Source organism: Phoenix dactylifera, chromosome 5 (assembly GCF_051530095.1).
Source record: "Phoenix dactylifera cultivar Ajwa chromosome 5, Ajwa_hap1_PhDact_Kaust_v1.1, whole genome shotgun sequence".
Lineage (NCBI taxonomy): Eukaryota > Viridiplantae > Streptophyta > Magnoliopsida > Arecales > Arecaceae > Phoenix > Phoenix dactylifera.
Window position 1 is genome coordinate 34,332,876 of NC_143194.1, and position 10,224 is coordinate 34,343,099.

A 10,224-nucleotide genomic window follows, 5' to 3' on the forward strand; every position below is an offset into this window, starting at 1 on the left:
TATTAAATTACTCATCATCCCCCAAACCATAGTCCTTACAATGCCAAGTTCTTTTGGAATATGACGATTTTTTGTTGTGCGAGATGGGAGTATAGAATCCTGAAAACGAAGGTATTCGTGAGTCTGATGGTTCTGGTGTTCACCCTGCAACTCCCATAAGCAGGGCGATAGATTTGGGCAGGTGTTTTAAAGAAGAGAGCCACTCTCTATGTTAACTGCAAATTAACGATCGAAGGGACCATTTTGTATTCATATCGAGTGATTTCAGTCGGATTCATGCAAGCCAAGCTTCTGTATGCATAGAAGGGATTAGGGAGGAGAAGAATTGAGGCACCAGTGGCTACTAAGAGCACCTCAACAAACGAGATTGAGATAGATCTTGACACTCTTGAGACTTCCATTTTTCTTCCACATTTTCCAGCAGTTGTACGTATGAAATCTTTGCGTCCACTTATTAACACATCAGCCCTGTTATTATTGCCCAAGCAAGTGCAAAACCACCCTGGTGTTCAGAAAACGTACAAGAAAAGACGTTTCAAACAATATTTTCCGACAATCATTATCTCCAAGAAAAGATGCTACGAGGTGTTGGATTCGGTGAAATTAAATGCCCGAAGGTGGTGACCGATGGAGGTGAGAACCAAAATCTCCTCACTCTACTAGGATTAGTGGACACAACAAATTGGTCATTTGCCCGTTTAAGGAGTTCCTTACTTTACACTGCAGAGGTTTATGTAACGGTGACTAAATGGAAAGTCTATCAACAGAAAAGTGTGCCATCAGTGACTTTTCTTCATAAACATTAGTGATACATATGGTTCTCACCAATCAGACTCATTACACAAGAACACATCTATATTGCCTAGAATCGCAGAAACATATAGCCCAATTTGGGCATAGAAATGGAGAACCTACATGGCCAACCACGCCAGTAGCATGGTGTGGGTAGAAGATGAAAAGCTGCCTCGGGAGCTCCATGATGTTCTATTTTCCGTCTTCGTTGGATGTATCTATATACATATTGTATGAATTATCCGTCTTAGTTAAAAAAAAAAAAAAGAAAAAAAAAAGATTGACACTTGTTGACATTGAGATTTGAGGCTTCAAATGTGGCTTGTCCTCTTTCACATAGGCAATGAGAGGAAGTCTAAATAACATGTGAAATAGTATGCTATATAATTAACTTTTGGTTCGTGGTCTGACAAATAGTTTATCTAATGCACATAATTGGGGCAATATGTCCAACAGATTCATGAGCAAATGGATTGGTCTATCAAAGAGTTCCCAGAAAATATGGGAATCCAAAAACTACAAAATACAAGTGCTACACATCATTTCATAGAACCTCTTCAAACTACCAGTTCAACCAACAGTATCCTTATGGAAGGAGGAGAAAAAGAAAACATCGGAAAAGATAAAAGCATATAGTCATGAGCATTAATCTGAGTACTCCATGGCCATGACATCTCTAAACTGCACTGGATATACCCACTGTATATTAACCAAGAGAACAATAAGCAAGACAAGTAATTGCAGGATACCAGTGACATGCTTATAATTACATCATTCAGTAGCGGTAGGCGTTGTCTGAACCATACTTGCCCCTGATGTTGTAATGATCAAACTTGGGCTCGCCATAGTCCACCGGCTTCATCTCAACTGATTTTGGCTCTGGCCCCACAGCTCCGAAAACCTCCCCAGTCTTATCACGGTGACGGTGCCGGACCCGATCTTTTTGGCTTTTTGAGCTAAGTTGAGGAGACTCTCCTGAACCATAGAATTCTGCGAAGTCTTGCCTCTTTGAGGACCTATGCTTGCCAGAGGGATCCTTGAATTTTGGTGGTTTGCTGCTCTTCTGGGGCTTCGGTGGTGAATCGCCAATAACGTTCGGGGCATGCAGTGTCTCCGACATAGGTGAAGGGCTCTTTTGCTTCTGCACCAGGGGTGGCTCTGCTTTGTCCTCAGGCATTACAAGACTCTCTTTGAGGCGAGTGCGGCCTACCTTGGCTCTGCCACGTCTGAAACTGAGCGGAATGAGGTTGAGAAGCAAATTACCGATTCCTTCAATACCAAATTTAAATAGGTCAGAAATAAGCCTTCCAAAGGATGGCCATCCAGCAACCGGATCCTCTTTTAAGCTTTCTACAATCAGAGCAGGCTTCTCTGCAATGCTGCTATCTTGCTGTTCGCACTGATTTGAGGCTTGCTTCTGGATAATCACATCACCAGATTGATTGTCAAGTGAAGAAAATAGCAATTCACAAGAAAAAAAATATAGAGAATTCAAAATAGCTTAGGAATTTGTCTAGCTGGTTCCAAGTATCTGGTTACTGCATGACAGGAACAGATTGGAAATAATCTCCTTAACTGAAGGCTGAATGGGGGCAATGGAAAGATAATAAGCATTCTTGTACGAGAAAAGCACTTTACTATATTAGGTTAAATGGAGAGGTGTGTGACATACTACCTTCTGGAAGATAGGACCAAATCCATGCTGCAGCAAGCATGAAACATATCCTGCCAACACTGCACCAATGACCATGGCGATATCTGCCAAAAAGGACACAGGCAACATATAAATTAGGTTGCAGAAATAAGTTTCAGAGAATTTTGGACCAGGGTTGAAAAATGTAACAAAGGTTATATCCTTCTAGGTCCAGAACCTGATGTTTTAAAGGTAGCCCCTATCATTTGACACACAAAAGGTCTTTATCTGATTGCATATTAAATTAATTACGTACTGATGAACCTAATAAACTTTCAAAATTCACTGGGAAGCATCAGGCACATTTCAGTAGGCATTCATGTCAGTAACTTTACGCCTCTTTAATTGAAATAACAGATTTTTACTGGATGCATTTTGGGATCATTGTTCTAAAAACTGTAAAAAAACAATATAGAACTTGGGCTTCTTGGTTCACACCAGAAACCATGAATTAGCTAGTAGTAGTATGTTTCTGTTGCCTGTTGATGGAATATGATTAAATCTCCTGGAAGGGGCCAGCGCAGGGTTATTGAACTTTGCAAAAATTTACTTTCCACCAAAGTCAGATACACTTCCATATTGCATCTCATAAGACGAAAACTTGGTTACATAAAGCTTGATGATGGTAAAACAAGCCAAATGGAATATTAGAAAATTGCAGCCATGTTTCATTACATTTGAATGTCCTATGAACCGGATTTGGACATAATACAAAAATAAGCAGCTCCAGTTAATGTACCAGACAAATTGCATACAGAGATTGGACAGGAGTAAAAATAAAATTCTTGTCTGCGTCAAACTTAAGTGGAAAATTTTCATAAGTTGTGGCATATTGACAGTAGAAGATATAGCAGAACTGTGCTTTATAGATTATGCTGAAAACTTTGAGCTCTTTTCCATAGCGAGCAACACTGCATTGTATAGGTTAAGGTGAAAATATTGTGTTCCTTACTTTTCAACAGCAAGTACACTCATGGCATCAATTTAAGCATGAAAATACAAGTGGCATTAAAGCAACTCATTTATGGTAGCAAAAGTAATATCGAAACATGTGATTATATTAAATTCATCTGCCCACTGAAAGTTCATACATAAAGAAACCATCTACCAGTAAAGCTAATACAGACTACATATCTACAGAAGCATGAATAAGCATGCAACAACTTTGCAACATGGATGCTGTAAAAGAAGTTAATGGGGTAACATATACTCTCCCTCTCTAAGATGAATTCTCTCTATCTCTTTCTGAGATGAAGTTGCTCATTTAAAAAATTCAATAAGTATTAAATGTCTTAACCAGACCAAAGCATGTTAAACAATGAACGCATCCTCACAAATACCCAACTTTCTATGATGATCTAAACAAATGAATGATGCAAACAGAAGCAGTGCTTTTCTTTTTTCTCTTTTCTTAACACAGGAAGAAGTTCATTACTGCTCAGTATAAATGCTCCATATTTCAAATTAGGTAATAAGAGAATCATCTGAACAAGTACTTGTTTTTCCAAATAATCAGAAAAGGAAATCCCTTGAAGACTCAAATTACTCAGTGACTAGAAAGAAGAAAAGACTTCATATTGCTCAGGTATGGATGGAGGGAAACTGAGACACGCTTAAAAAAAAAGCAAACAGAAGGCAAATGGTTTCTTCTATTTCTTTCTAAAGTTGTTCATTTCACTGGTTTCTCTGCACCATTGGGCATGAATCTTGTTGGTTCCAATCATGATATGTTTTTCTCAAAAATTTCTGATATGTTTCTCTAGGTGTTTTGCAAGGTAAGGGTACCTAGATGAGCAGGGAATGCGGCGTAGACAGTTACCTGATTGTTTTCTTGTTAGAGGCATGAGACTGAGTAACAGGTGGACATGCATTGCTAATTGCCATTATGACAGCTTGAGGGCTCTGGATAAATAGCAGAACTCAAGGGGCTAGGAACATAGCGCTGGGCATGGACTGTAAGGACAGAAAAGATATGGTTCAGCCCAAAAGCTAGTAGAAAACTCCTGAATCATGACCATCCAAGCCCAAACCAAGCCCGAACACTCATAAGCCAACCCACTAGCTAACAGCACCCTTACGTGCCATAACCATTACTAAATTAAGCCTAACCTGCTCCTAAACCGTACAATTGTTCCAGAACCAAATCTAACCTGCTGAACCATGCTCTAAATGCGAACATGCAAATTACTCATACTAAACCCAGCATGCACCCCAGAATTTTGAATGAGGAATCTCTTTGCACTAGATGCAGGGTGTCAACCACTTGTTAGCTCGCAAAGCATGTTATCCTTGTACAGAATTCATTTTCCTTCATAAGAGTTGCATGCTCCATAGTAAAGACCAGTAGATGGATTCTTATTTTCTCATATTAGTAGAAACTCCAGGACTCTCATTTGTGGGCTTGTCCAGCTCGGGCTGAACAACGCATATCCTTTTGTCTTTCTCTACTGGATATTCCCAGTTCGACTCATTCATTCTTAGTAAGTTTGAATATAAGGACACATCTTGCGCATGCCTTCCTTCAGAATTCTATTGTCCAACTAGCATATGACCTAATCATGCACCCTTTTCAGAGGGTACATAATAATATCATCAATCATGGAATAAATAGATCATAACAACCTTACCAAAACATAACTATAAACAGAAAACTTTTATCTAACTATTTGAGATTGGCTCTAGAAATCCTTATTCATCAGCCATTCCTGTTAGGGCGTCATCAGTGTTAAACAGTTGATCCAATTGTTTCTTATGACCTCCACTTGTGCTAGCTTAGCCTTTCCTGACCTTTTCCTAGGCCCTTGTACTGAACATAGACTATGATTGGGAAGTAAAAGAACATGGCAGACTGAATGTGGTTACCGATCAATGTGTGGCACATCCATATAAATTGAATGGGTGTGGTTCGAAACTAACATGCTTCAAAGTAAAAATAAATAAATAAATAATTCTTGCCAAACTCTGCTCAGACTTGTTGTTCCTTGATCTTGGCTCTGGCTGGATTAACTCAGCTTTAGGATATCTCAGTTCGGTTGAAAAATGATTCTAGTATTATGCTATCATGGGAAGAACGATGGATGCCCATGCTATGTGTTGTTTCATTTCCAAAAACCCAACTAATTCTCATACTGTTTCACCAATCTTATGTTTCCTTGGCTTTCCCTTCTCTACTGGCTCCTTCCTGATCTTTTCCCACAAAAAAAAAAAAAGACAAAAGCAAGAATGAGAAGAACATATAAGAGACAAAATGACAATTCAAAGGCATGTTCCAACATTTAAGACAAAAAAACCAAAGGCGTTAGTCCAGGAAAAACTTGCAAAACACTAAAAATGATAAACTCCTCCTGCCCGCCCCCACCCAGGAAAAATAGTGACCAGCATCACCACTAAAGGACGATAGCTTAGTAGACTGATGGAGCAAGCATGTACACTTTATGGAGCCTGTGTTGCCCAACCAACGAATATCCTGTCATTGAAAGCAGCTACTATGGTGGGAAAGAGACTCCAAAGAAATGAAGACACACATTTCAAAAGTGAAAGTGCAAAATATTGAGCTTATCTATGCCGTTAATTTAACATGTTAACAACCAACCAAGCAACAAGCCTCATTCCATTTAAATGGGATTCATGAAGATATAATCCAGTAAACAGTAGGAACATTCTCCAGTAGGCATTTATCCTAGTGACAAATTTCTACAATTTGCAAATGACAACCCACCGCACAAGAGAAGCATGACATAAAAGGCAGAAATCTTAGAATTCCCTATAAATAGAATTATTTTACACCTCTGAGAAAATGTTAGTAATAATCTGGCTCATTGAACAGATAGTAAACATTTGTCAAAAGAGAAAGGGGGTAACACTAATATATTGACCATCCAAATTTTACTGAAAGGTGGCACTTATCCCAGTGAATGTATACGAAAATGAGTGCAAGTGAAACAATTGAGGAAAGAGATGACATTTTAGGTAGAATACAGTGAATCCAGGTCAAACCTGAAGGTGAAATGGAGCTATACTGGTAATCACAGTCTTCCTGCTGAAGAGAAATTTGCCGAAGAGCAGCGTTGCCTCTGTCGACAACCAATAGAGAACAGGTCTTTCCAACATAAACCACATCAAAATCAGTAGAGAACTTAGCATCCTCGCTAGGTCCATCTCTATATCCTGCCACATTTGATTTCCCTCCAGCAATAGTTGTCACTCCTGCAAGGAAATATATCCAATCAATAACACCCCACGACACGCCAGGGCCAGCATCACCAAATTTTATGAAGTGCCAAGGGACACACCTCCTTCCCCTATCTTTCGAACAGCCAAATTAGAGGTATCAGCAACATACACATTTCCCTTGCCATCCATAGTGACACCTTTTGGATGATTAAAACGAGCATCGCTCGGTTTCCCATCTATATGCCCTGAGTATCCCTGAAATGACCCAGCAACCAGTCTTGCCCCGCTATCTGTGTAATGCTCTTCCGTCAGCCCTCACTATCAAATCCAAATGGCGCATACTAAATAATATATAGCAGCATCGCATTAAAAAAGGATACGAACAACTCGGTCGCGTATTATATTAGCTCAAGCAGTCATATTTGTAAGAAGAACCCCCGAATTAAATATAAAATGCCTCAAAGAACTCACGGCCAATGATCCAAAAAAGAAAGAAAAAATGGTTCGCAGAATCCAGGAAAGAACAAGAGTTTGTAGGCGTACATTGGGACAGCGGCGGGGTGATCCGGACGATCTTATTATTGATGGAGTCCACAGCGAAGAGCTCCCCTTCCGGCGAGACCCGAATGGTGTGCGGCACCACCCCAAGCTTGTCCCCGTCCACCACAGTCTCCACGAAGTACCCGCTCTCGAAGGCCAGAATATCCCCATCAGCTGCAAGATCAAATGTGGCATCACAACACTCAGTGATCACAGGCACCCCTCAAACATAACCTAAAATTGATCTCAACTGACCGTTTTGGGGGGTTTTGGGAGAAGCCCTCGTCCATCTAAGAACGGAAGACAAGTGCTTCACGATAGCTCCTGCTGGAAAATAACAAGCCAGAAAAGGATTTTAGGTTTACTTAGAAATAAAACAGGGGAAGAAAAAGAATGGGCGGGGATGCAAAAAGGAGAGAGAAAGTGGGTTCATTTTTTTTTAGGATTACCTGTAGGAGAAGCTTGAGCTATGAATGGGAGAGGGGTGGTGGCGAGAAAGAGGAGGAGGAGAAGGGATCTTTTCATGGCGCTTTCTTCTTTCTTCTCTGGCAGAAGAAAGGGCTTCCGGGAGAGTGATCCCTTTCCTTTCTATTATATAGCTGTAAAGAGGGTTTTAGCGCGGAGTGATGCGGCGAAGATGAGCGAGTCGCTGGTAAAGCGAGGTTCGGCTCTTGATAAACACCCCGCTGTTGGTTTGCCGGGGTAGGAGAAGCGCCGAGAATGGACAAACGGACGGTGGAGGATGCACCAGAAGTGGCCTCTACAGTCTCGAGAGCTCTTGGTCTTTTTTTTTTCCCTCTCTCTCTCTCTCTCTCTCTGTGTGAAAAAAATAAAAATAAAAAAACAAAAAAGGATAAAGTGGTAAAATTGTTAGTATTACAGAACTCGAGGCCGAACCCAGCCCAAGACAGTAGGGCCTGCCCTAACCCGTTTCCATATTAAAAAAACAAAAAAAAAAACTGCTGAGACTTTTTTTTTATCTTCTCGTATGATTCTGGCCGACCTACCCCATAAAAATTTCTATAAATTATGTGAATATGGACTTGGCCTAACCTTAATCCTGTGAATCTTGTTGGATCCTTTATGATTATCCAAACGGTCTCAAACTTCTCATATAAAAAAATACTGATTGGTTTGCCTCTTGACAAACATGGTTTGGCAGAACGAAGCTGAGAAATGACTTGGAACAGACAATGTTTGATTACGAGATGATGGTTGAGGGCATGTTGGCAGAAATATGGTTTTTATTCATTCAATCTATAATTGTAGTAAAATTTCCTTCTAACTATGTTTTAGAATAGTTCAGTTTATAGGCAACGGTTATGAAGCCCTTTAGGGTTGCTCTTAACTTTGCTTCCAGCATTGTGGGAGTATAGAAGATTTTTTGTCCTTGCATTGATACGGTGCCTGGTCAATAATTCCTCCTGATGAATCCCTTGTCATCCTTCCGTGATGCATCAAGATTCATCTTCACGATCACAGGATAGGGTGCCTAGGAGATGGAGATGGAAGAAAATGTGGATGAGATTCCTTTATCCATGTGTGGTGCCATTGGTGATGGATGACAAGATATCAAAGAATTTGGTTGTCAAACAACTTGCCCAATGATAAGCATAAGCAGGGTCATAATGGTTATTAATAGACGGCAATAGGCATCCAATATAGTTTAGTTTTATCGTTGCTGGAATATGAGGATCAAATAGATAGGCAAGTATAGATTGCAGTATGACAACCCAAGACCTCACATAAAAAAATCGGTCATAAAGTATTATTTTGATTTCTTAATCCTGTGTAAGTACCCAAAATTTATCTAGTGCATAGCCGATGTAGACCTAAATATATGCTCGCACGGATCATCGCATGCTCTTCTCATTTAAGCCCTGGCATCCCCGCCAAGCTAAGAGTCCAAATTTATTTAAATCTAATCACAACCACTATGATCGAATATGGTCAACATCAATGAATTTGTGCTGCAGTGTCTCCTAATCCACAAAGACTGTAAGCCGGATCCGACTTGATACAATTTGTAAGTACTCACAATTTCACCCACAAAGACTAACCGGAAGGTATTATTTGGGTCCCTTGATCTAATAAAAGTATTCAAAATTTATGCAGTGCATAGCCAATATGGGACTAAATATATGTCCGCATAGAAGCTTCCATGCATTATGTCAATCGTTGGAAGGTTAGGATTGTTGACCCTCTTTTCATTCCAAACATCTACAGCAAAGTTGTAATTTATTAGCAGACATTGGAGATCTTTCTTAGAACATGGACAAAGTTTGCAGTTGATAGCATTTCCTGTAGGAAGCCTTCCTAAGAAATCTCTCCGAGGATTTCTTCCCCATGCAATTTCCCTCCAATAGATTCTGACCCCAGGCCCTGCCGCGAGTCTCCAAATCCAAGAAAATTGCAGCTTGTGTCTGAATGGGCCTTATTGTTGCAAAATGATCCTGTAAACATCTCTCGCCCGTAGTCTCGTGAAGCTAGCTGCTTGCCGTACCAACGTATCAAAATATTGATGCTTAGAAGGATGGCGAAGTAAACCTCTATGCTAGTTCTAGAGAAAACAATTTATATGGCAGTTGCTGGTTCCAAGAGCCCTCATTGGCACTTGAGTTATGAGACATGCCAATCATTCTCATTTTGATCCGGATTGTTAGGGATTGGTAGTTGATTTATCGGTATGTTGAAAATCATGGATCCTACGAATCATCAATATGTTGGCCATCTTCTATCTACCCATTTTCCTTCTTTGTTGTTAAGATGGGATCACAAGTTAGCGATAAGATTGTGATAGATGCATGGGCGTGCTACTGACGTTGAATTAGCCGGAAATAGGGTGATCAAATGATTGTGAAAACAACATGGGTCAATGTACCTTGATCTTTAAGAACTTTTATTATCATCATACCGCTCATTCAAAAGAAGATGAATAAAATAGAATAAGGTGGAGCTAGGGCTATAATCTAAGTAATCTACTGTTATTACTGCTCCTAAAGATAGAGTTATACTGATGAACTATG

General features: G+C 40.0%; 1 protein-coding gene across 2 annotated transcripts; it reads right to left on the reverse strand.

The window, feature by feature from the left end:
• Positions 1–1,309: 1,309 nt before the first annotated feature.
• On the reverse strand, positions 1,310–8,009 carry LOC103707358 (NHL domain-containing protein). Of its 2 annotated transcripts, none has more exons than XM_008791807.6 (7): positions 7,648–8,009; positions 7,454–7,525; positions 7,202–7,372; positions 6,778–6,948; positions 6,482–6,691; positions 2,468–2,550; positions 1,310–2,209 (listed from the first exon to the last, which is right to left on the reverse strand). In XM_008791807.6, exons 1-7 carry the CDS (start codon positions 7,721–7,723, stop codon positions 1,568–1,570), a joined length of 1,425 nt encoding a protein of 474 aa, XP_008790029.3. In that variant the 5' UTR covers positions 7,724–8,009; the 3' UTR covers positions 1,310–1,567. The 2 variants fall into 2 exon arrangements, with proteins under 2 accessions (XP_008790029.3, XP_008790030.3); XM_008791808.6 differs by having other exon boundaries at positions 7,454–7,522; positions 7,648–7,997.
• Between the last annotated feature and the right edge of the window lie 2,215 nt (positions 8,010–10,224).

What these genes read in the sequence shown, in the direction of transcription:
- LOC103707358 (XM_008791807.6), bottom strand. Translation starts at nt 7,723, where the DNA reads ATGAAAAGATCCCTTCTCCTCCTCCTCTTTCTCGCCACCACCCCTCTC. An exon ending in TCGAAAGATAGGGGAAGGAG is followed by an intron (nt 6,692 to 6,777) that starts GTGTGTCCCTTG and finishes ATTTCCTTGCAG; the next exon opens with GAGTGACAACTATTGCTGGA. An exon ending in TAGCTCCATTTCACCTTCAG is followed by an intron (nt 2,551 to 6,481) that starts GTTTGACCTGGA and finishes CCTTTTTGGCAG; the next exon opens with ATATCGCCATGGTCATTGGT.